Source organism: Embiotoca jacksoni, unplaced genomic scaffold (genome assembly GCF_022577435.1).
Source record: "Embiotoca jacksoni isolate LCO1_2020_lvr unplaced genomic scaffold, fEmbJac1.0.p SCAF_15, whole genome shotgun sequence".
NCBI lineage: Eukaryota > Metazoa > Chordata > Actinopteri > Embiotocidae > Embiotoca > Embiotoca jacksoni.
Window position 1 is genome coordinate 9897946 of NW_027185285.1, and position 26552 is coordinate 9924497.

The window sequence follows — 26552 nt, forward strand, 5'->3', positions numbered from 1 at the left end:
AATGTTTCAAGAGATGTGCCAGATAGCATCATCTAATTTAGAAACTTTTGTTGTCCTGTGAAGTGTGATACAGTGATCATGTTACTGCATTAGACAACGCTTCCAATATAGATGTTGCTGAAATGAAGCTACAGATTATTAAATGTGGTTGCATCACTCACATCTCCAACCCAACAGCACAGCATAGCTATATGATCACCACAGTTTCAAGGTAGACATTCAAGATGAGTGTCACCAATTCAATGTCCAACCAAATGCGATATATGGCCCTTGAGAATGAGATGAAGAATGGGACTTGAGTCCAAGTGAATGTTTGAACCAAATTTGAAAAGGGGTTCCTGAGAAAATGCGTTCCCCAAAATCAAATGAGTTCATCCTTGAGACTCGGTGAGGGTTTGTATTAAATTCAAAGAAATACCTTTTAGGTGATCCTGAGATTGCATTCAGAAACCCGGGACAACATTTTTTTAAGTGCTTGAAGATCCAATCATCTCTGAAACATACGTCCTTTAATAAAAACAAACATAATGGTCAAAGTTGTCATATTGACATTAAAGGTGTATTGATTGATTCACAATGTCAGCTTGAAGCCTCGTTTTGATCCACTATTGTTTGCCCTGTTAAAGTTACTGCATTATGTGGCAATACATTCTGAACACTCCTTGAATCCATTTCAAATTAAAAGCTGGAATGTTTCAGAGACAGAATCCCTTCATTTCTTAACAAGGTTTTTATTTTTGAAATATTGGCAGGAACCTGTTGTGACTGAAACCAGACAATCACACTGAGTAATACAGAACAAATTAAAAAATAGCATGATATTGTTGACTTAAAAAATGAAAGTGATGGAGATGTAAACATGACTGACTATTCTATGTAAACCTGGAAATGAAGGAACGATGGTTAGACAACCTTGAGAGACAGCAACAACTTCTGGTAATTCAACAAGTAGCACTACTGACTGTGAGGATCCACTATGTGATGAAAACATTCATCACTTTTTATGTTCACTTTTTGTTCTGCCTACGTCTTAGTAACCACTTTAAAGATGCAGTTCTGGCTTCACATCGGATTAGTCCAATTATGGTAAATGTTTTAAAGGAAAAGTTGACTTGAGTGTATTCCTTTCAGGTCTGCCCTTATACTGTGCACTGAAGCAATATCCAGTTACATGCTTTGCTCAAGGACGCTTCAGTGCTGCCTTGGTTGTGTGTTAATTCTGTATCTTCTCCCGTCTTTTTGAGAATTGGACTACCGGCTCTCGATTCAAAGCCTCAAGCTTCATTATCAGACATCACATTAGACTGTAATAGCTATAAGACGCATATCACATATTAGTGATTACAGTCTGTTGCTCTCTCTGCTATAATCTCTCATCACTGCCTCTGCTTCTTCAGGCTGCCAGCTGCAGTTCATGAAGCTAATTCCTTGTCTAATTGAGTTGGGTGCCATTCACATGTGCAGTCACATCGCACTGTGTGAGACCTAAAGTAGTCTTCAGTTTACTTTGACGCAAAATGTTATTCACACCTCTTGTTTGATATTCAAAATCTTCAATATATTTTTCTCTCAGGGCAAAAAGTGGAGAAGAGAGTACTTTTGTAATGTTTTATTAACAAGCATGTTTATTGCAAGTGTCAGACAAAGGCAGATTTTGCAAATCCAAAATCTGAAATGGCTCTGCTTCAGTCAGAGCGTGGGCCAGGCGGAGACGAGTGGAGCGTGAAGAGCATTAGTGCAAATTTGCAATTCTAGGATTCCTCTGATCAGCGTTCTGTGGAGAAGGACAGAGAAAAGCTGCCCGTTCAGGAGCCCGAGTTGTACCATCAAACACACCCGACTTGTCAAAACCAGTAAACAAACAGTGCTTAAGATTCATGTTTTGAATGAGAGAAAGCTGTAGAAAGGTTTGACTTTTCCACATACCGACTACGGCTTTTACTTCCACTGACTATCAAATGCTAAAAGTCAATGAAAGGACCACTGCAGTAAAATTAAACATGGGATCCTGTGGCTATGACAGATATATTCAAGTTTTCAAAAGGTTTCTCAGTGAAGTGGCTTCATCAGAACATGAGCACTGTTAAAGCACAAACAGATTCCTTGCTCATTCAGTACACACAGATCAACCAAACCTGTAATCATAATGTTGCTGTAATAAAATTCACACTTTTCATCCTGTTTCTTCTCCAGACTATAGTGTCCAAGTACGGATCGCAGTTTCGTGGTAATTCCCAGCATGACGCCCTGGAATTCCTCTTGTGGCTCCTGGATCGCGTCCATGAAGACGTCATTCTGGCCTCCCACAACAACAACAACAAGACCAAAGCTTCTGGAAAGGTAATAATCGAGCAGGCCAGGTGGCAGCAGTCAGCATTCTGGTGCTCAGTAAAAGAAGCTCCGTGTGATATTAACCAGGAAAAACTTCTATCCTCCTTACTTCTTTATTTTTTAGGCACTTTTTCCTTCATTTCATGGCTGCAGTGGAGATAAATAAAGAGATTTGAAATGCCACAAGTGTGTGTGAGTCGGACCTTGGATGTTGCGATGTTTTGTTAACCAGTGGGTGACCAGGGAACCCGTAATATTTAAAAATAAATCATAGATCATACTGCATGCTTAATTGTTGCGTAACTAATACATGACTCATTACGATTAAATACATGGTCTAATACATAATGCATGATGAACTCCTGTGGCTTGATGTATAGTGAAGTTATTATTAGTTCATGTGATTACATGAAACCTCAGAGATCATCCTTTTGTGAATGTTAATTCACTTAAAACTTGTCTATTAATTCTAAACAGATGTGTGTGCTTACCGCTGTTTAACAGAGACTCTGTTCTCGATGGGGTATTTATCGCATGCAGCAGTGTAGCTAATGAGAGATCCAACATCCAGCATGTAAAGTTCATGGTTGCAAATGAGTTTTCCCCCCCAGTGGTTCATATCTTGTGTTTGTCTTTTTCACCAAGTCTAACCTCACTGATAAGGCTGTCCAGCGATGTTTCGATAACTCCACAGACAGCGTCGTCATAGTTCGTTCTTCAGAGGTCTTAAAATCAGCTGTGCAGAGCAGATTTAGTACCACCAAAGCCGGTGTGGCAGTGTGTGGTGTGCAACCTCACTCTGTGTCTAATGCGTTGCCTGTGAACAAGGAGAATGCAAGTATTGCGATTCGGTGTTTGATTTTTCTCTCGCCGTGTCTCCTCCTGGAGGTACGCCTGCAGGCACGGGGCATCCTGATACTTCTCAAACAGAACTTTGAACTGCTCTGCTGTGAGCCATTAAAGCATGATTTTCATGTATTATTAAAAACATGTTTTTACTTTTGAAATAGACATCCCTCTTTTTTTTCTTTTTTTTATCGGGGTGATAACGAATTTATGAGGCGTGCCTATAAATAAACTTACAAAAACATAGTGCCCTTTGTATCCCAAGGCGATGATTTACTCTGTAGTTTCATCATCATGTTGGATTGTGATATATTTGAGATCAGGAAGTCTCAAACTATTTAATGTATAGCCACTGGAGTATGAGAATCAACTTGTCTTCCTGTATGAAGTTTGTACGATTGACATGCAGGCTGGTGTTGTAATATCTACTGTTCTTAATTAGCAGGGAGATGAGGCATTGTTTTTGGCACCAACACCATATGATTATAAGGCCAAGGTCAGACTGAAAATGTTGGCTAGTCTGTAGAATCCTCCCCAATGCCTTCACTCTGGCTGAACTGTAGCGTTTCTCCTGTCTGCAGAGACAAATTACGATATCTGTGTGGTGTAACGGTAAGAATATGGACATCAGTCCACCTTTATCTCCCGTGTGTGAACTATGAAAGTTAAATTATTTCAAGTCCCAAAGTTTCATATATTTCAACCCTTCAAACTGACTTTTCTGGTGTCACGCAATTAAGTTTACCTTCCCTTGTCAGCTGAGCTGGTCTGGACTGTATCTTTTGAGTGCACTTGGGTGTGTAGGTGACCTGACAGGAGGCTGGGACTGAAGAGCCGCTGATAAGATCTGTCATGAGCCTGCAGCACCCCCAGGAAAAATGGCGCCACACCTTGTTAACAGCCAGAGGAGCCGGGGAGGTGTGGAGGACACAAGCCTGTTGACTTAAACCGTGGATCCGTGTTAACATCGTTTGATTGAAAGAACAGAGGGTTTACTCTGGTATTCCTTCAGTTAAGATTTAGTACTCTTCACAAAATATAGACAAGTTTTACATTTCAAGAACATGTGAAGGTCCTTCTTGCCATTGTTGTTTCTTCATTTTTCCATGAGGCTGATGTTGTGGCTGACTTGATTTGCCTTACTGAGTGCAACACACATTTGGATGTCCAATACCCTAACCTGTGGATTTCATCAGGCACAGGTCTGCTACATCTCGTGTGAAACGCTGTTTTGTGCCATCTTCTGTGTTACACGTGTTTTTGTGAGCACTGGTACATGCGCATTTGTCATTTGAACATGGATCTGGAACTTGAGCACAGAGTGCCCATTGAATTTTGTGTCAAACTTTTGGGGAACAGAAAGAATTCGCAAGGAGCCACATCTAGTAGGGGTGGTGGAGAGTAATGTTTGTGTTGTTGCAGCCGGGAAACGGCTCTGTTGTTATGTTGAAGAACCAAAGTGCCATTGCACCACAGCTCAGGTCGTTTGCACTGAATCTTTCCCCCTTAGATGCCTCAAAAGATCACAGGAGAGCTCAGCGTTGACAGTCTGTCCCTGGGGGAAAACAAGACAAAGAAAAGCCACCTGGTTGTGCCCCTGGCCTGATGCCCCTTTTTTTCGGTCTCGACCAGTGATGTTTTGCCCCCCGCCCCCCTCTGGTGTCCATTCGTGTGCAAGAGGAACAGTCTCTGCACTTTTTAATTGCCCGTCGTGCAGGCTCACTGAGCTGCTAGCATTGCTGCGGATGAGTGTTTGGTGACATACAAGTGGTCGGCTACCCCTGCTGTTTGCCTGTGACGCCGTCCTTTTGGCATCGTTCGTCTGTGATGCGCACTAGAGCAGTTTACAGCTGTGGGGATGATGAGCAGCCTCGAGTGAAAAGGGAAGCAGATTGTAAGATTGGCAGCTGGTGACATGCATTGACTGCAGTGATTTATAAAGTAAAGCTCTCAATTAATGGTCGGTCTTTGTCCCGAGCGTCATCCGTGGTACCAAGCTTTGGGTTTTAATCAAAACGATGAGATCGCAGACAGAAACCGTTAAAACGAGAGTCCGAATGAGCTTTGACCAGTCGAGGGCATGCTGATACAACATGTACCTTTTATACATTCAACAGAGCTCTTCAGCTGCTGAAGGTACATCTGGTTTTGGTCTCCATGTACAGTGTGTGATTGGTCCACTCTTGTCGGTTTTTGTGACATTTAATGGGTCTATAAAAACATCTGACTTGTTGCGTTCGGGTTTATTTCTGAAGAATATGCTGCAATAATAAAACACACTGCATATGAATAGATATTCTTAGCACTGAGAGAGAGAGAGAGAGAGAGAGAGACAGAGTGGGAGAGAGCAACAGTATGGCCTCTGTCCAGTGCAGAAAATCTACTGTGACAGTTGTGTCTTATGTTTGTCCAGGCCCACTGCTATCAGCCAGTGTGGGCTGTCTGCGGACATCAAGGTTGTTATGGGTTTCAGTTTTATCGGTGAGGAAACATGTGGTAACACACTCAGCGTCACCAATGTGAGAGAAATAATTCCAGTAATTCTGTCCGCCCGTGAATCACGGTCCACTCTTTGCATTCTTCTGCCTCGTCCCTTTGTAGCTCATACATACTGCAGGAATGTACAATAAAGCCACGGTATGCAGTCTGATATCTCCATCCTACAAAGGAGCTTTGTGAGGGGCTGAGAGTGCCCGCTGCAAGAGAAGAGCCTAAATTGCATTCCTCTAAAACTTTTAAGCACTGTTCAGGATCATCTTCGGCCTGTGATGTTTTTGTTTGTTTGTTTGGTCACCACAGTCTTAATCTCCTCCACAGCCAGCCTGCTGGAGCTCTGGTGGTGTTGGCTGGCTGGCAGACAGTCATCCAGGGTCGCAGCCAGTTTACCAGTCCATGCACGTTCCCACTGGCGGCAAAGGAGTCGGCAAGCTCTGTCCTCTCCTGCTGCTGGTTCACGAGCCTGTGGGTCTATGCTAATTGATTTTAGGCATATGTTGTTAGTTATCATTTTGCACAGGAGAGCCAGGGCCTAAAGAAGAAGTGAGAGTAGGGGGCACTCCCCCCGATATCCCTCCCCGTCTACAATCCTCCTGAGTTGATTTTGTCTCTGCAAGCCACTGAGTGTCAGACTGGTTTGTAGTTGGAGCCATAGTATTATGTATGTGTAACAGAGGGCAACATCCTGCACACACATACACACACACATACACAATCAGACGTACACTACACACAATTTAACATTTACCGTTGACTCCCCATGGCTTTGACTCATGCACCACACATTCTTTCCTGGTTTGTTGATCGTTTATCACTGAGGAAACAGAGCGCAAGTGTGAATCTCTCTCTCTCCCGCTCTGTGTGAGTGTCTCTCTCTCTCTCTCTCTGCTTTATGAATGTGGCTTTGTAAGTGGCAGGAAGAAAGAGACACTTGTTGTGCAGCCAGGGAGCACAGTGAAGGAGAGGTGAGGCTGAGTTCCCTGCAACAGTGAGGCAACGGGCGGTGGAACGGTAAGCAGCAGTGACAGTCAAAGAGACGGGGAAGGGGGGAGGATATGAAGAGAGAAATTGCTTTGATTCTACTTGACGAAAAGTGCCGCGGTAAAACGTAGCCGTTTACAAAAAGTGACTGGTCAAGTAAAGGCAGTGGTTTTGTACAAAGGCCAGACTGCATTTGATTTCTCATCATCACAACAGGGAAATGCATGCGAGTGGTTTTGTCTGGGGTTTGCTGTCCACACAATTAAGAGGATATACTTTAAAAAGTCGTAACAATAGCACCAAGACAGTAGGTGAAAAGATGTTTCAAAAAGTTTTCCTGATCTATTATTGGGCAGGCCAACAGCTGATTCATTATTTAAAAAATGATGCAACAAAAAGTCTTGCTTTATTTTAAATTGCGGTGCTCCAAATCCCCTCTGTTGTTATTCAACCAAATACCAGGCAAGTTTAAAATATAATCATATTGCTCAACAACTTTCCTTCTTAAGTGGAGGAATGTTTACTCGCCCATTTTTCTAGTGAACAAAAACAGCTGTTATCCAGTTAAAATGAAATAAGTTACTTGATCAGGATAAGTGCTGCTTATTCACTGTATCTAGCATTAGTCCAGCTCATAGACTATATATAAAAATGTACATAGCCTATAGGTTTGAAAAGTGAAGACAATGCATAAGTGCCTAAAAGTGCAATACCATTGAGTGCCACTAGGGGCTGGCTCCAAAAAACCTCTGCCTCCAAAAAACCTCTGGCTCCTATTCAAAAAGCCTCAACTTCTCTCCTGAGATACTCTCATGAAAATTAATGCATTTTTCTCCTCAAGTCATTACTGTGTCATGAGCTAAATCCACTCCTTTTTATGAGTGTTCTTGTGGTCCCTCTGAATTTTTTTTCATAATTAATTAATTAATGATATTAGACTTTATAGAGAGCTATGTTTGGAGTGTGTGTCTGGTTTGGTTTCCGGTCAGGTTTCTGTTATAGGTGAGCAGGACATAGTGTCCTCAGGTTCTGGGTCAGATCCATCCCTCACTCCCCTCCTATTTGTCCTAATATGTTCACAAGATGGTCACCACCAAAATGCCAGACTTGAGGCTTCCAAATGTCACTTCACAAACCAATGGCTGACTTCACGATGGGTACATCCCTAAACATTTGGCTTCCACCTTTTAATCAATTGGATTTGCACCCATTGAAGCGGGATGTTGCTTCGAAAGTTTATGACATCATGTTTTCGTGAATTTGGAAAGTACTGCTCATCTCTAACATTAGCAACATAACTGCAGAAATGCTTTCCGCTATCAGACTGGCAGCTTCTGGCCTGCAGTGAATGAGCAGTTGTTAGCTTGTTGTGTTCAAGCTGGTGATGTGGCATTAGCATGAACATCTGGACAGATAAATACCCCGGAGCCCTGCCAGATAACAACTGGGTGGAATTTTCACTGTGCAACCAACTCGACTATATCGATATTATAGCGATATAATGATATGAGACTAGATAATGTTTCAGATTTTGTTTATTAAAATTTCATGATACTGCATAATTGTTGTCTTTTCCTGGTTTTATAGGCTCCATTAGAGTAAAGTGTTACCAGACTGTTCCAGCTGTTATATTATTTGCCTTTGCCAACTTAGTCATTTTATGCACATTATTGATGATTATTTCTCTAAATTTTCATCGTATAAATACCGTCACACTATCAGTATCGATGTACCTGGTGAAAAGTAATATGATCTTTGTTATTGTCCACATTGCCCAGCCCTTTAACTAACTCTGAGAGGAGCAGGCCACCATGCAGCACTGCCAAAGGAGCACAGTGGGGAACAATTATTATTTTTAAGGCTGGGCAGTGCAGCGGTATGTCTGTGTGTGTGCAGCCTTTACAGGCGGTCAGAAAGAATGCACAACAAATATTTTACATCACACCTCACTTATTTGAGTTTTTACTTGATATATTCATAGATATTAACCAATAATTGATTAAGTTAAAATCTCAATAAATTATGTCAGGGACAATGTTACGGAGATGATCTGTGTCTGTAAGTGAAAACCGACTAAGTCTGAGTCTCTGCATCGTTCAGTATGTTGTCAAGTGATGCTGACTGAAAACGTGTTGATGGCGGTTGACAAGGCTGGACCTCATCCTCCTACACATCAACAGCGCAACAATCACCATGTGGCGCTCCTTTGTTTCGTAGTTGTGCTCTCCTTTTCTTCCCGGAGATTTTAATTGAGCTATGTGGGTGGCTTGTGTACTGAAATTAGACGCACATCCAGACAGTGACCCAGACGTGGTACCAAACTTTCAAACTTGGTTTCTTTTCAATTATTCCATCTGTACATGTCTACAAGTGCACCTCGGAACCCACAGCTGAGCAGAGCGGTTGCCTGTGTGTGGTCAGTGCTGCTCTCCACTCCTGTCAGGGCGGGATGCGAATGGTTCAGTTGTGACTCTTGTGTGTTTTCTGCTGTGTGCGCGCGTGTGTGTGTGTGTGTGTGTGTGTGCGCGTGTGTGCGCGTGTGTGTGTGTGTGTGTGTGTGTGTGTGTGTGTGTGTGTGTGTGTTTCCTCTGCACTCTGTCTTTGATTCTGCCTGCCCTTCCAAGCTGAAATGGCTTCCTGTGGCTCTGAGCCAGCCAGCTGGAAAAGCAGCTTGGAGAGCAGGGTGCGAATATGACCACTCTGTGCTTGAGGTCCTCACTCACCTTCGACCCAGAGCAGTCTTGATTGGCTTAAGCCTTAAGCTCCCCCACAGATGCTGAGGTGAATATCTGGGTGTGAATATTAGTCTAAAATGAACTTAATGGCTACGTCAAAAATCACTTGTTATTTACCACATAGTGCTTTACATTTACTATCATTTTATTTATGAATTATGATTGTGTAGACTAGCGGCCCTATACTGCCCTCAAGCAGTGGAAAAAAAGACATGTCCATCATAGCATGTGCAATACTTAATTCATAATTTTGTGAATTAATGGCTTCCAAAAACACTTAAAGTGTAATGTTAATAGGTATCTTACGACACAGAATAAACTAGTCACATGCATTCCTTATCTGTCAGTTTAATCATATAAATTTCTGTCAGCAGCCATTCTTTACAATAGAATTGGAAAGCTATGTTTTCAAGGCTTTGATTAAGAAATGCAAAAAGTTCCATCTAAAACAACAGGGAGGTAAAAGGTAATTTACTGTCAGGTCTATATCCACAAATGTAGCAAACGAGATTAATATAGTAAAACAGTATTCATCAGGGTAACAATAAACAGCGCTGTTCGTGATGCCATCAAAAATACTTGAAAAGAGGCTTGCAGTCCCTGTATTTTCCTTCACCATTACTCTGAGCCCACAGGAGAACTGGCAGAAAACAAGCCATGATTTAACTTAACCCCTTTATGTTGTCTCATCACGCAGTGTATTAGTTGTTGCTGCCGGCAGAGCAAATAAATACCCGTCAGTCCATTTGCTCTGGAATTGACAATTTTCACAATCAACTTTATGTCTCTTTTGCTTTGAGAGAGACATATTCAAGATTGAGGGGAGTTTCTAATGGGCAGGTGTGGAGCAGGTGTAGTTCCGTTGCAGTTAATCCCAGCATGTGCTGTCGCTAACACACACACATGGGGGGGGGGGGGGGTTCCCTGATCCCGCCACGCTATCCTGTCACCAAGGTTACCCACACAGATTGTTTCTCTCACTTGCTTATGTCTTAAAGTAGCTCAGAGATTTATATCTGAGTTTTATTTATCATATCACACACAAGCCAGGTCACCTCTTGCAGACAAATTTCACAACGGCCATATCCAGCCCGCGAGCCGCTTGTTGAATAGGTCTGTTATATAGGGTGTAGTGAAGTAGTGAATAAGGGAGTGATTTCTGACACTGACGAAAACAAAAAAAAATTAGCTTGTTTTGTAGGCTTGGGATTGCTCACTGTGCCAAAGACACAGTTAAGCGCCAAAACACATAATACATCATCAGTGGTTTGAACAAGGGTTCAAGGACATGGCTATAAACCGCACTCATGCTCTGCAGGAAGCCCAGCACAGAAAAGACCTTTTCTCATTACGTTGTGGAGAGTTTTAACCAAAAGGAAACATGGTTAGCATTTACTTTTGTTTGATATTTGAGTTCTCTCAGAGGCTACATTAGGGTCTAATTACTCTGAAAGTCAAATAATCACAAGTTAAAAGTTTAAATCAGCAGCACACAAAGCTTTAAAAGTCATTCTTTGCACTCTCATTGATTATTCTTCAAACGTACGGTGCCCCAGACAGAATAAAAAGTTCTTTATCTTATTTTATAGAGAGTTAGTTAAATGAACAGACTGATTCTTTATGTAATATAAAGAAATGCACTGGCAAACAAATTATTCACAACCCTGCTGGGTCTGATTGGCATCCAGCACCAACCCCAACAATTTAAATGATTCAGATTTGCTGAGTGGAGGCTTTCAAGAGAGTGTGTCAATTCAATTGGCTGAAACCAGGCTGACTGGAATGATTTAAACAGTTGTTGATAGAAATAATTTAAACAGGGAGGCGTGCCTGTCACGCCAAGTCCAGTTTTAATGTGTTATCTTGAGTTCATTTGAATCTGCCTGTAAAGATTAATGTTTTTTTTTTTTTTTTTTCAGCAATAATTATTATCTGGCCTCGCCAACAAATACCAGTTTAAAGATGGAGCTTTAATCATGATAGTTACATTGTCTTACTACAATATTCTCATTAGCACTAATGCCGTATAAAAACATGCATTGTTATTTGTGGGGGGCATTAAAACAGCACCAGGCTCCTGTGTGTCACCGCAATCATCAGCCGCAGAAGCAGGAGGGAGATAATAAAACTCATCAGCTCAGGAGGTCGACCTGCCTTCATTACAATTCATCTCTCCCTCAGCCTCTCCTGCTGCCATCTTAAAGGTGGAATAAATCATCTTAAGAATTCAATTCACCAACAAAGTTTGTCCTTAGTTTTCCGGAGTTTTAAAAAAATCTGTGTTTTATGCCCTCTTTGTATTTTAGAGGAGGAATGTACTCGAGAGACAGATAAAGATTGCTTCAGTGAGCCAATGATTGGCTCCACTGGACCTACTGGGCTCAGATGCTTGTTTTATCTTTTGATATACCGGTTCTCCACTGAAACAAGAGTGTAATGTGCTATCGTATTGATCCACTGGCAGGATTGTTGGTCATATTTAGAAGGAACATTTTCGACTGTTTTGTATTATCTGTTGTCCTGCAGAGTTATTCACATGAACACATAAACCCTCATCACTAAGGATACACCGGTCCTGCTTTTTCTCTAAACTTCTCGATGTGGAACTGATTAAGATATGTGTGAGATAACTTTATGTTTTAACTACAGATTGATACTTAGATACAAGTGGAGACCTAAACAATGTACCTCACTTTAAATTTGTCTGAATAGGATGCAGCAGTTTTTGTTTCCTGAGCTATAGAGCTCTGGAAAAAATTAAGAGACCACTTCAAAATTATCAGTTTCTCTGGTTTTACTATTTATTGGTATGTGTTTGAGTAAAATTAAAATTTGTGTTTTATTCTATAAACTACTGACAACATTTCTCCCAAATTTCAAATAAAAATATTGTCATTTAGAACATTTATTTGTAGTAAATGACAACAAAAAAGATGAAAGTGTTTTCAGATCTCAAATAATGCAAAGAAAACAAGTTCATTTTAAACAACACAATACTAATGTTTTAACTTGGGAAGAGTTCAGAATTCAATATTTGGTGGGATAACCTTGATTTACAATCACAGCTTTCATGCGTCTTGGAATGCTCTCCTGACTTTGTTATTCCTGGCGCAAAAATTCAAGCAACTCGGCTTTGTTTGAAGGCTTGTGACCATCCATCTTCTTCCTCTTGATCACATTCCAGAGGTTTTCAATGGGATTCAGGTCTGGAGATTGAGCTGGCCATGACAGGGTCCTGATCTGATGGTCCTTCATCCACACCTTCACTGACCTGGCTGTGTGGCATGGAGCATTGTCCTACTGGAAAAACCCCTCCTCAGAGTTGGCGAACATTGTCAGAGCAGAAGGAAGCAAGTTTTCTTCCAGGACAACTTTGTACTTGGCATGATTCATGCGTCCTTCACAAAGACAAATCTACCCGATTCCAGCCTTGCTGTAGCACCCCCAGATCATCACCGGGCCTCCACCAAATTTCACAGTATGCGCGAGACACTGTGGCTTGTAGGCTTCTCCAGGTCTCCGTCTAATCATTAGATGACCAGGTGTTGGGCAAAGCTGAAAATTGGACTCATCAGAGAAGATGACCTTCCTCCAGTCCTCTATGATCCAATCCTTATGGTCTTTTACAAACCTCAGCCTGGCTCTTCTTTGCTTCTCGTTGGTGAAGGGCTTTTTTTCGAGCTTTGCACGACTTCAGCCACCCCTAGGAGCCTGTTTCTAACCGTCCTCGCCGTGCACTTAGCCCCAGCTGCCGTTTGCCATTCTTTTTGGAGGTCACTTGATGTCGTCCTACGGTTGTTGAGTGACATTCGAATGAGTTGGCGGTCATCCCGGTGAGTGGAGAGTCGTTTTTGTCCTCTGCCGGTCTGTAGCTTTGTTGTCCCTAATGTCTGCTGCTTGACCTTGTTCTTATAAACCGCCTTCTTTGAAATTTGAAGGATGGAAGCAACCTGACGCTCACTGTATCCCACTGCCAGTAAAACCAGAATTAAACCCTTCTTTTCCTCACTCAAAACTTTTCTTTTTAACTCTTTTGGCATGGTCAATAGTCATTTTTTTAAAAAAATTTTATTCCAATTACTTTTGAGGTACTACTAGCACTGTTTCTGCCATCCAGCTGGTTCTATTGCAAGAGGATAGTGATGACCACAGCACTGGTTTTTATACTTTTCTTCATTAAATAAGATTTGGTTCAGGTGATCACCTAATCAGTACCTCATTAAGTAGAATCAGGTGTGCCTGTATTGGAATTCAACAGACACAGAAATGGAATGGCTGCCATACATGTAGAGATGCTGATTTAAGAAAACTTTGGAGTGCTCTCTTAATTTTTTTCCAGAGCTGGATATGTCCCAACTACTGCCAAGTTTTAAGGCAACTTTTCTGGGGACTAAACTTTTGGTAACATCAGCCATGAAAGTTGGTGTCAACACTTCAAATTCATTTGCATGTTTTTACTGAAAAAGGTCATACTAATTAAAGCAGGATATTGTGACGTTGAACGATAGTTTGCAATTAGTTTCATAAATTTGTCTTCGTCATGTAGGTAGTTTTCGTGTGTCTCGCTACTTGGCACATAACCATAACGTGACATCTTTGGATTTTGTACAAATCAAACTAACGAGATAAAACGTTTTGATAAGCAAACTTTAGAAATGCAGCTTTTGTCCCCTTCAGACAACCACTTGAGCTGTTTACCCCATTTCCAGTCTTTGTGCTAAGCTAAGCTAACAGCTGATAGCACCAGCTTCACATTTATCATTTGATCTAGCTCTCTGCAAGAGAACAAATTTGCAGACTTCTCAAACTGTCTAACTATAAGATCTATATTGGCTCCAATACGCTGCCTCCCTACATCCTGACAGCTGGACCCCGTCCCTCCAAAGTGCTGCTCAAGTTTCCAGTTCACTACAAAACATCTTGAGGCACACAGTCACTCAAATGTACATTTATAGCTGTGAGCAATTTTAAGCTTCCAGTCCATTTCCTTGAGAGAAATAGTAGAAACCCAACAGGGCATTTAAACTCAGACAGAGAAATACAAAGCTGGGGTTATTGTTATTATGGGTGACAAACCACTAAGAACAAATAGAGTTCAGAAAAATGGAAAGTTGATGTAGCAAATACTGTGGAGAAACCAGAACTCTTCATAGTATATTTATTTAAGGTATCAGCTGACATTGTAATTATGTTTAATCAAACTCTGCTGTCGCCTTAGTCAGCATCCTTTATGTGTGAGTCACTCTGAGGTCAGATTATTTGGGCAGTCAGCAAATGGCTTTTGGTAAAGTCCTGTGTCCTGTTCAGTATCACTCAGAGCTCATGAACTGTTTTTAACATGTGACTCATGATTAACACTAGAAGCAAAAAAACAAAAAAAGCAATGCATTCTCTTTCTGAATGTGTTTGGTGGATATACTGAACCATACTGTCACTCAGAAAGTGACGTTGCACCAGGACTTTTTAGGCCACAAGAATATACAGCAGCCTCCCTCCTGACCTGCTTCTTAACTTGGCTTCCTCTTGTCTATTCTTCTGTCACCATGTCTGGCTGATGTTTCATTTTTCTTTTTCTGTCTCTTTCATTTCTCATTTTATTGTTGAAAGCCTTTTCTTTTCAGTCTGATGATGATGAAATTCATTTTGAGGCCTGTGTTCTCTTGTCAAGAGGTTCTTGTTCTTGGGCTAGCAGGGCCGGTATAAATGGTGCCTTCACAATGACTTTCTCTTTGCACCCCTCACATAGATAATGGCATCCAATGAACAGTGTTTTGGTGTTTTGTCACTGGTCTCATATGATAAACAGGATAGCACTGCTAACATAGAACAGTCCAAACTTTAGTACTTCATTTTGAGTTTTGGCTGACTTGTGACTTTGACATTTTACCATATATTTAATTTAATTGTGTTGTTCAAACAGCGTTGATCCACTCTTCATTTTTGCAGAGGCAGTTCCTTTTTTCTGAAATTATATTTTTACAGTTGAATGAAGTCTGGTTCCACGCTCCTGAGTGTGTCGCCTGCAAAGAGGCCAAGTAGACACGAACAGTTGTCTACTCTAGCTGACATTGGAAAACAGCAAGGTGTAAAAAAATTGTTTTTTCTAGAATAGAAAAGAAATGACTCGTGCTACTTTGCCTTTGATTAACCTAACCTTATGTTTTCACACTAATCAATCATCCCTTCTCTTGCCTAAACCCTAACCAACCCAACCAGGAAGGCAATCAATGAGTACTAGCCAATCAGAGGCAGAATAGGGCAGGTAAGCCTTCGCCATTCTAGAAAAAAAGGGTCCACCCTCCACAGGTTGTCAGTCAATCACAGGAGATCACAACTACAGCCAATGTAGAATTAGAAATTAACCAGTCTTTGGACTGCAACAGGAAGCCAGAGCACATAGAGAACCCACAAAGGGAAAATTCCTCACAGGAAGACTCCAGCTAAACCAGCAGGTTTGAATCTGGAGCCACCTTTGCTGTGAGGTGATGGTGCTGACCACTGCAACACCGCGGAAGTTATCAGGAAGGATTATTTCAGAACTGTGGCTGTAGGTCAGGCAGTACAGTGTATTGTCCCTGTATCACAGGGTTTGAGTCCTACTAGCTGTTTGTGCACATCCACGTGTGTATGTTACTGAAGAAAATTTAAGTTGCTTTGAATAAAATCACTGGCAAAATGAATGTGTTTATGTGAATCAAATTTATGTAAAAAAAACAAAAAAAACAGCAATGCGCACAGGTCTGTGAGTACTGCTGAGGCTGATGGGATGTAGTTTGTTTTGCAGTCTTAGATTTGGCCTGATGATGTAAAAAATGTAAGCTGCTGTTGCTGCGACATGAAAAGTCAGTGGATCACCAAAGTTATTGAGATTCATCCTCTGGAAACCGAGGATATCTCTAACAAATTTGACGGCAATCCAACCAGTCGTCGTCAAAATATGTCACTGAAAACCCAAAATCTCAACCTTACGGTTCCAAAAGAAAGTTGAGGATATCACTAATATGAGGATGATTACTCCACTGGTGACCATGAATGAAATTTCATCACAATCCATCCGATATTTGTTATATTAATATAGTTATATTTCAATCTGGAGTAACAGGCGGATATCTCCACAGATTCATGCCAGCAGAGTGGCTACAAAGTGGATAAAACTGCTGCCCAGTGAATGTAATTTTCAAAAACTGCTCGTAGTGTGTTTACATCAAAATTATGCTATAATTATTATTTTTCTCATGATTGGAGTTTTATTGAGGCAGCTTTAGCACATTCAACATTTTAAGAGTGATCCTAAAGCAGCGTCAATTCACCGTTGCTTCGCAAACAAACTTGACTTTGTTACACTGAATTGATCTGGGTCCATAAGGCCAGTAGGGGACTTGGTGTTTTGTTCAAAGACATTTCATCAAGTGTAAAGGAAGTGGGGCAAATAAAAGGTCTGACAGTATCATGGATACATCACAGACGTACAATATGAATATGTATTCTCACAGCTGTGAGGTAACAGTGATCATCCGCTTGGCGTCGATGAACGTAGTGCCAGCTACAGCATAGACAAGTGTACTGACTATCAGTCAAAACTGGTGTAGCTAGAGTGAAGCCACTACTTTACACAGCTGTATAACCCACAGCAGTCATTCACCTACAACCCTGAGGTCAGTTTGAGGCCATACACCGATGTCTGGGCACTTAGCATGTCCATACAAATGCACCCCACCCAGAGGGATCGGCCAAGGGGAATAATGGGCTGAAGGGTCAGAGAGAAAAGCTTCCAGCATCGGTATTATTGGGACTATTTATAGAGACGTAACCACGCGACAGCAGGATGTGTTGAGGGAGATTGTCCATTATTTATCAACGCTCTGTATGTCAGCTGAAGACACTTCTTACTCAAAAACTATTTGCTCTATCTACATCCGTCTCTATCGATAAACACACAGACATGTTTAGTGTCTTCTCAGCTGCCCCATATCTCTGTCCCGCCTTCTCTGACCCTCTCTGTTACCACGGCGATAGAGGTGCCATCGGGGCTTGTTCTCAATCACTCCATTATAGTGCTTTCTCCAGCGGCAGCACATGTCCATCCTTCTGTGTTTCCACGGCTTGTTTAAATTATTCACATATGGGCCATTACTGAGAAACCGCGCCTCCCTCCTCCTCCCCCGTTTATGATTCCCCCCCCCCTCCTCCTTCCCCCCTACATCCCTCAACAAAGTCCCTGAAAACCCATCAGGATGAGACAGGTGGTCTGTGAGGATGGCGGTAAGGGGTGGGGGGGCACATTTCTTGGATTTTTACCACAGTGGGAGTGCCTGAGTTTCTTTACAGTGGCCCCACTCACAGAGATGAATCACTCCCAGCAACATTTTTTGGGTGAATTATTGAAAGCCTCCTCGATGGGACAGAGTGCACCGTTAATCTGTGCGATTTTTAAGGCTTTCAGGCTGAAGTACAGATGTCCAGGAGTCAACAGTTTCGGATTTAACAGAGACTTGGTAGTGCGCTCGTCATCTGTCTGTCTACATCCTCACTGCTGAGATGGATAATGAGTAAATATACAGTGTTGTGCTGTTTTCCAGGCTGCCAAAACTCTTTTTAGTAACATTGATCTCACTGTGGAGAAGCCATGAGGAAATAATACAAGTATTGTACATGAGTATTTGTTTTCGACACTCTTATTTAGTCAGTATTGTACTAATGTTAATATTCATTTAGATTTTATCAGGAAAAATGAATCTTGTCAGGAAATTAGACATCTTTGTTTGTCTGTAGAATAACTATCCAGAAACCAGTTTTCCGTGGATTGACAGCATATTTTACGAAGGTATTGCCATTAACTTCCACTAAAATCAAGTCACATTCACTATAGGTTGAAGAAAATGACTTTTTTCAGGCTGATGTCTGTTGTCAAGCAGCCAACTGCACAACTATTTGCTTATCACTTCTTACCCCCTCCATCACTCTGGCTGCTCTCTCTTCCTCCATCAGTCAGCTTAAAAATCACACTTTGTGAACTCTGGCCTCCAGCTGACAGTGCTGAGGCAGCGGCCGTGCTCTAGCTCGCCACTCAGTTGCATGCCGTATCTTTGTCATTTATCTAAATCCCAGAAATCAATTACAGCACTCTGAGGTGCCAGGGTGAGGGCTTTGAGTTTTAATTTCGTCCTTGCTCCTCATGCACTGGCACATGTCCCTCTCCTGGCATTGAGGCTTATGGATTAAGCAGAGGTAGACAATTCTCAGGCTTTATATATATCGGATATTAGCAGTTGCACATTTTTGTGTTTATATTTCTCTATGTTACCTTTTGTATATATAAGTGGCCAGCCACTAACCTCTCTCTTGACAATGATCCTTACAACTACAAGTTCTCAACCAGTTTTAAGAACAATCATGACAAAACTGAAGAAAAATCGTATGTTTACTTGTGAAACAGGAAGTGTTGACTGACTCTAGATCTCTGAGGGGGCAGCTCCACACAGTTCACAATTAGAAGGTGAATTTAGTCGTAGGTTAGTGTTTGAAACCATGCTAAAAGCAGATGGTGAGGTTCTTAAAGCCTCATCACACAGTGACCTTCAGCATGCACTGAGGATTGTGAAGCAGCTGGGATGAGAGAGAGCACCTCCAAGTCTGAGGCCACGGTTCTCTGCTGGAAAATGGTGTATTTCTCTCTTCAGGTTGGGACAAAGTTCCCTCCCCAAGTGAGGGAGTTTAAATATCTCTGGGTCTTGTTTATGAGTCAGGGAAGGATGGACAGACTCTCACCCAGGGGCACGAGTTTTGTGTAGTGACCAAAAGAATGAGATGGCAGATACAAGCAGCTGAAATCAGTGTCATCTGCAGGGTGACCAACCTCAGCCTTAGAGGTAGAGTAAGGATCTTTGACACTCTGAGGGAGGTGGCAGGAAGAGCTGCTGCTCCTTCACATTAGAAGGAGTTAGTTGAGGTGGCATCTGGTTAAGATCCCTCCTGGGGGACTTCCAACACTCTCACAGCCTCCCAAGGTAAAAGCTCATGTAGTGCCACCTGATAGGCCATAAGGAAACCTGCAACTAAAAGGTAGTCCTGGCTGAAATGACTCCATCATACCTCCATTTGGGCCCACATCAAAGTCCTCGTGCATCACTGACCAAATCAAATTACTCCAAAGAAAAATCAGATGCAGTACCAGAAGAACTTATTTTTCCTTTCCATAAAGGTTCCTAATTGTCAGTCCACACCTCTAATGCGAACCAAATCAGTAGCCACTATGTCTGTGACAGGAAGACCAACCAGGTCAGCGCCAAATTATCAAAATGGCTTAATTAGACTTAACAATAATTTACTCCTCAAATAATATTTTTACCCAGGACGAGCACTCAGCTGCAACAAACCAGCTCAGAATATGTAATGAGACACAAGATAAAATGCTAAAAGATGTGCTGTTTTTTTAGACAACCACGTAATATTTGTGACAGCAGTTAATTAAAAAATAAAGATAATGCAGAGACAAAAAATGAGGACACAAGGTATAGACGTAAGTTGCATCAGTAGAGCAGCAAATGTCAAAACAAAACAAAAAAAGGGCAGTGTTTCAATGTGTGTGTGTGTGTGTGTGTGTGTGTGTGTGTGTGTGTGTGTGTGTGTGTGTGTGTGTGTGTGTGTGTGTGTGTTGCTTATTGTACAATATATGTAGAAAAATACTGGAAAGTCAGTGTAAATAACTGAAATTTCACACCCTGTGCTTTTCCCTTTTTCTCCTTTCCTTCCTTCCTCTAAAAATAGCTCCCAGTTTTTTTTTTTTCTTCTTTCTGCCTTCTTCCTGTTTAGTTACATTTTTATCAGGTTGAAGTTGGCATATTTTTCTGACAAGCAATTTCAAAGATAGCATCTCAATTTCAGACAGGCACATGGCATCTGTGGAGATGACCCCCTGTTCTGCCCGGGTCATTTCACAACCTGTAAAACAATTTCTTCGACCAGCAGCAGCCACAGCTTACTGGGAGCTGATATCTGGCCATGATCACTGAGATGACTAATGTCTTATCAGAACCGCTTGTCAGTGGGTCTGTAAGCTGCCCCACTTTCTCAGTGCGCTTAAATGTCCCACAACGTCAACAGCTACTGGCAACACGCAGCTGACACCTTGCAGTGTTTTGACGTGGCAGAGCTGAGCGTGGATTTCTGAGGTGATATGACCGACTGTCTGCACACGGGGGCCTCAGTGTTGCTTTTAGTTATCTATACGTAAAGATAGCGCTGGAATCCATTTATCAAGTGTGTGGAAGGAAAAGAGGGAGTGAAATGCTGCGCCTAGTGTCAGTGTATTTGATTAAAAGAAGTGTTGTAGTCTTCACCGCTCACATAGTTTCTAACGCTTGATTGCAGGTTGTTCCTGAATCCGTAGAAGATCAGCTATGTTGAGGAGAACATGAAAAAACTAGAATTACCGCATGGCGGTTGTTTGTCTCCGCTAACCACCCAAGGTCTACTTTACAAGCAAATCTGTCCCAGCCCATATGGATATTGAACTCACAGTGACCCTGACCTCTAAAATCTAGACAGTTCATTGCTGAGCCAAAGTGATTTAAATTCCGACGAGACGTTCTGGAAAAATTGCATTCAAAGGCATGGGTTAATGTAAGGTGACAGTGGCCTTGACCTTTGACCTTTAAACACCAAAAATCAGGTCATCGTTGGTAATGAAAAATGAGGCCGATGCGGAAGTGCTTTAAGCTGCAATACCACCGGGTGTCACTAGAGGTTGGCTTCAAAAAGCCTCCGGCTCCATAGATTCCCATTCAACTCGTCTCATAAAATTCTCAGTCAATAAAATGTCTTCACGAGTTATCTCTGTGTCATTCGCTGAAGTCATTACTTCTCATTCGTTTTCTGGCCATCCGTCTGAAAATAAGTCCGTTCCGCGTGTCGCTGGGCGGGACGTAGTATCACCGGGTTTCCAATCAGACCGAGTCAGATCTCTCTCTCATTCACCCCTAAACTCGTCCAAATATGGTCATTACCCAAATTCTGAAGTCAAAGCTTCATAACAGCCATTCACAAACCAATGGCTGCCGTCACTGCTGTTTGGCGCTTGCACGAAACTCTAATCGGCTCATCCTTCAGGCCAAGTGAACAATTGTGCCACATTTGAAGAAATTCCATCCAGGCGTTTCTGTGATGTAACAGTCATGTGAATGTGACCTTTGACCTTTGCCCCCCCAAAATGTATTCAGTTCATCCTTGGTATCAAGTGAATGTTTTTTGCCAAGTTTGACCAAATTCCTTTGATGCGTTTTTTGAGATATTGAGTTCACGAGAACGGGACGGAGGGACGGACTGATAGACGGATGGCTGTCCCCGGTGTGGAGGCATAAAGAGTGTAAACTCCTGAAAACAGGGAGGGAAGAGTTAGGGAGGGGGTGGAGGTCTGTCATTGTATGTGCCTGTTGAAGCATAGTGCAGGAAGGAGGTCAGGTTTCAGTCTCGGGTTTGGTCTTTGCAAAGCTGAAATGCTTTCAGAAGAATAGACTCTGGATTTGTCATGTTGTTGAACTGCAAAGGACTCCTTTGTCTTTCTATCTGTGTGCACCTCACACTGATTCCTCAGAAACACACTCCCTCCTCTTCCCGCTCCCCTGCAGAAACCAAACCTTTCAGCTTGGTTTGTGAACGGTGTTCACGGCTGAGCTGCTAGTGCAGGACTAATAGCTGGAACTCTGAGGAATAGTAAACACGGCGAGAGCGTGTGTCAACAAAGAAGTTTCGGAGAGTGCATTTCCGTTTGGCCAGGCCAGCCGAACCTCAGATGAGACGATAGCATGACTTAATGCATTCTCAAGGACCTGACTTTTACACCAGGCTATTGTGGGACTGGTAGCGTTCGAGCAGACAAGTGTGCTTGTATGCCACATGATGGCCTTTTAAGCGGAACCACTGAAAGAATGTTTTTCAGGACATTTCTCATGCCTGAAGAGGTGTAAAATGGAGTCGATACTGTATAGAAATACCCAAACACTACTACTGTATGACTGCTTATTTTAACTTCTGGCACTTAACTTTTTTGTCCGCTGCACAACCATTTTATAGGTGAATGAAAAAGTTTGATATTTGGGGAAATAGGCCTATTTGCTTTCTCACTTGAACTGAGATGGGAAGACTGATACCACTCTTGTGTCTGTAATGCTGAAGCTTGACATAACTAACTAACATGGAGGAAGGTAGCTTGGCTCTGTCAAAAGCCAGGCTTACTGCATATCGGCTGTGGGTATAAACCTACAAATAGCCAACTATTTCTGGCCATATTCTTCTCCTATGCTGCTATCTACATGTTACCATTGTCAAAATCCCCATCGCAACGGAAAATAACAGCAACCTTTACACTGAAAATACCAAGTTTTGAGGGAAAATTAGCAAAAAGGCAGAACTGCTTGGTTCTTTTGGGTCTTTTGCAGGTATTTTTAATGCCAGCGATCACCTCTCCTCATGTTCCCAGCAACATTATCTGTGCGTTCCAATACCCATACTACCATATTATTTCGTATGCCAGAAAAAGCTTTGGTATGTCCCAACGCATAGTATGAGTATATACTCAGTAAAATGCAGTATATCAAAAATACCAGGAAGTCCTTTACTGCAGCCGGTCGTATTTTGCAGTATACCGGCCAGCTGTTCTGACCCACAATCTTCTGCGCAGCGGAAGATACGTCACATCGACTGAGCCGCTGGGAGATTTGATGGCGTTGCATTTCACGAAAGGAAGAAGAGGCAAATAGCATCCTTTTTTTTCTTTTACTTTAAATGTCCCTCTACGGAACGCGATGGATATGACCAAAAGGGTCAAAGTTCAAAGCACATTTTTAAGAGAAAGTTGTTTGTCCCACTTGTATGCAAGATACAGTACATACTTTTTAAGGGTTGCTGCACTATGTACCAGAAGTAAAATGAAAAAGTATGCACTTTGTAAGGCAGCTTATGTTGGCAAGGGTAGCTTAGCTCCTTTGCACCACCCAAGATGATTATGATAAGTTTAAAGACACAAACAAGCCAGAGCAGAATGATATATGGTTGCTGCCAGACCATTCTCTGGCACAGCGTGGTGGAGATAGGGTTGGCTATATGACAGCACAAGTAACAAAATCCAACTCCCAGAACCTCTAAAACTCACTCATTAACATGATATATATCCTTTTGTTTTTTTACTGTTATAATGAGAGCTGAAGTTTATCCCTATCAAGCTAAGCTAACTGATCCCAGCGTACTTTTTTCTGGCCCATCTTACATTCCATGTAATCTTCAGGTCAGAAGATACAGTAAGATGCACACATTTATGCACTAATACTAAGTGTAATGCATATTATTAATATGCCACTTAATATATCGGTATTATGATAAAGAAAGCATGTTCATTTGTCTATTAAAGGGATGCCGAATGTTGTTCACGTAGTTGTAATTAATGCACAGCAGTGTTTGTGAGGCTCTCCCTGTGTACGCTATCCCAAACATTTGTTTTGTGACCTTGCAACTCTCTCACTGATTAGACTCTAGTTGTTGTTTTTTTTTATCTCCTCTTCTTTTATCTTCATCCAAGGCCAGCTTCCTCTCTGTTGAAGGTGAGGAGATGAAAGAGGGCTTCTCTGGGGTTATGTTTAGGTCCATGCTTGAATTTGACTTTATTGCAAAAAGAAAACCAAAAATTGTCAAAAACTGCTTCCACAGATTACCAACATTTTTGTTGCACTACCTCTGTGCACAATAGGAATAGGAAGGAAACGTTTCCTCCCTCACTGACTGTCTGTGAAGTGCATGATGGATCTTTAAAGAATGTGAGAGTGTGGCAGTGCCGTGTTTATGGGTGGCCTCCTCTGTGCTGCAGGGTCCAGGTGGAGCTGAGGAGGCGCTGTCTCCCGACCCGTTGCCGTCCCAACAGCCCAGAGTCCAGCACAGCTTTGTCCAGGAACACTTCCAGGCACAATACAAGTGAGTTTGCTTTCTCAAACACTACACTCACCTCTGCTTGTAATGAAATCTGCATTAGCATCAGGGCTCGTAAGGCTTGGCGACCAGTAAAACTACACAGTGGTTTCTTGGGAAGCTTACGACCATCATGTGATGATCTTTCCCAGAGAATTGAATGTCCAGTCGTAGCTTGGTGTAACTCATAGATTGTATATTAAAATGGATGCTGTTTCTGGGTCTTAAAAGTGAGGCTCCAAAAACCTCCTGGTTCCAATATATTCCAATTCAAAAAGGATCAACTTCTCTCATGAAATACAAAGTGAATACATTTTTTTCTCCAAGTCATTATGGGATCATTTGCTAAATCCACTCCTTCTCATCAGTGTTCTGGTGATCCTTCTGAAAATAACTCCATAATTGATTAGATATTAGGTCTCAAAGAGAGGTATGTTTGGGGGCCTGTCTGGCTTAATTGACAGGCCAAAATGCCAGAATCAAGACTTCAAAGAAGTAGTTCATACTTCCCAAACCGACAGGTGACGTCACAGTGGGTTCCTCCTTGGTTTAACCCGAACCAGACAGAGAAGGTCTCTTAAGCTTTGATTTTTCCTCTTGAAGATTAGCATTTAAATGACTGCACTATCTCGAAAGTTTGGAAGATGGTGTCCTGTTTTCTTCCTCTGTACCAAAAGCAATTTGCCAACAGTCTGTGCGTAAGTCAGACACACTCTTATCTATATGATGTAAATTAACACACAGCATATCATTATGTGTCTTGAGAGTTTTGTTTACAGCTCCAATGACCTGGTATCAGGTGGTCCTAATGTGAGGTTGCCCTACAGCAGAGGTCACAGCTTAAATAACCACTGCAAACACATCTGTGAGTTGTCCAAACACACAGTCTTGGAATTAATGATGAAACTCTACAATCAGTTAGTCAGTGTGTAGAGACGAGGCTACATCACAGTCCACTTGAAGGACAGTAAATATTCCCTTTCACAGACACACACACACACACACACACACACACACACACACACACACACACACACACACACACACACACACCAGTAATTACCAAGCAGACACGAGCAGTAATTCTGAAAAGCCTGCCCTGGTTGCCTAACCTCTGGGCCTCTTAGTGAAAGGGCTGCTTTAGTCAAAGTACTTACGTATTTATAGCGCTCACCTTTTGTGCTGCAAAAAAAGGCATGTTAGCTGTGCCGGTGGTCAAGTATATTCTTTGTCGTCTCTATTTTGAATCAGAGATGTTTTTTTTCTCAACTAAAATGGCTCCCGTTGAAGTGCACCACACTTTATTATCAACATTTCTCATGCAGCTGGATGTCCTCGTGGCTCCCATCAATCTGTCATCCTGGAGATAAAGAGGCAGTTAATTTGGTTCATAATGTATCCATCTGTCAGCTGTAGCCTGCTGAGAGCGCAGCATCTTTCAGAGGTCGAGTTTCTCCAGCAAATTCATAGAAATAACATATTTTGGTCTTGACTAAGAGGACAGGAAGAAGTTTGCGTAGGGATTAAAATAACTGTTCATCCAGTCACTTTAAAATTTGGCTGCCACTCCCCTTTCGTTCACATCACGCCATCAATTAGATTTCCATCTTCTGTATTCAGCTGTTGACGCTAAACCTCGGCACTATCAGGACTCCTTAAATCTTTGAACAAACTGGCAGATGGACAAGTTTTTAGATTTGACACTAAGATCTGATTTATGTTTAATTAATACAACTTTTCAAAAGTGTTGTCCTTCCAAGACTGAACCGCTAATATCTTATTTGTCAGCACCTTCCTCCATCTGCTAATTCCTTGGAACATTCACAGCTCTGTGCGACTGCCAGTAATACATCTGTCAAAGCACATCTCCTAATTGCTACCCTCACTGTCAAAAGTTTGAGCTGTGACACCTTGGGTGTCTGCACAGGAAGCAGCAGCAGCCCGCCAGGCAAAAAAATCGTTCCTCTCTCTCCCACTCAAATCCTGTACCAGCCAAGGACAGTGATGGTACAGAGAGAATATATATACATGATTGGGTTGGGTCGGCTCAAACTTTACAAAGGAGCCCTAGCATATACAGTAAGTGTACAGTCTCGGTCTATTCTGACAATGCAGAACTTGCAGACAAAGTGCATCACAAGGCCGAAGGATTGACGTGGATACGAATGCTTTATGAATGTATTGTCATTGCTGGAACTGGACTTGGAA

The 26552-nt window shown here is 42.0% G+C and overlaps 1 protein-coding gene across 1 annotated transcript in view; it reads left to right on the forward strand.

The window, feature by feature from the left end:
* usp43b (ubiquitin specific peptidase 43b) overlaps positions 1–26552 on the forward strand; it is a 73631-nt gene that overhangs the window by 4184 nt on the left and 42895 nt on the right. The window contains exons 2-3 of the mRNA XM_069149449.1: positions 2194–2340; positions 24247–24350. Coding sequence (XP_069005550.1) covers positions 2194–2340; positions 24247–24350 — 251 coding nt within the window. The remainder of the gene's footprint in view (positions 1–2193; positions 2341–24246; positions 24351–26552) is intronic.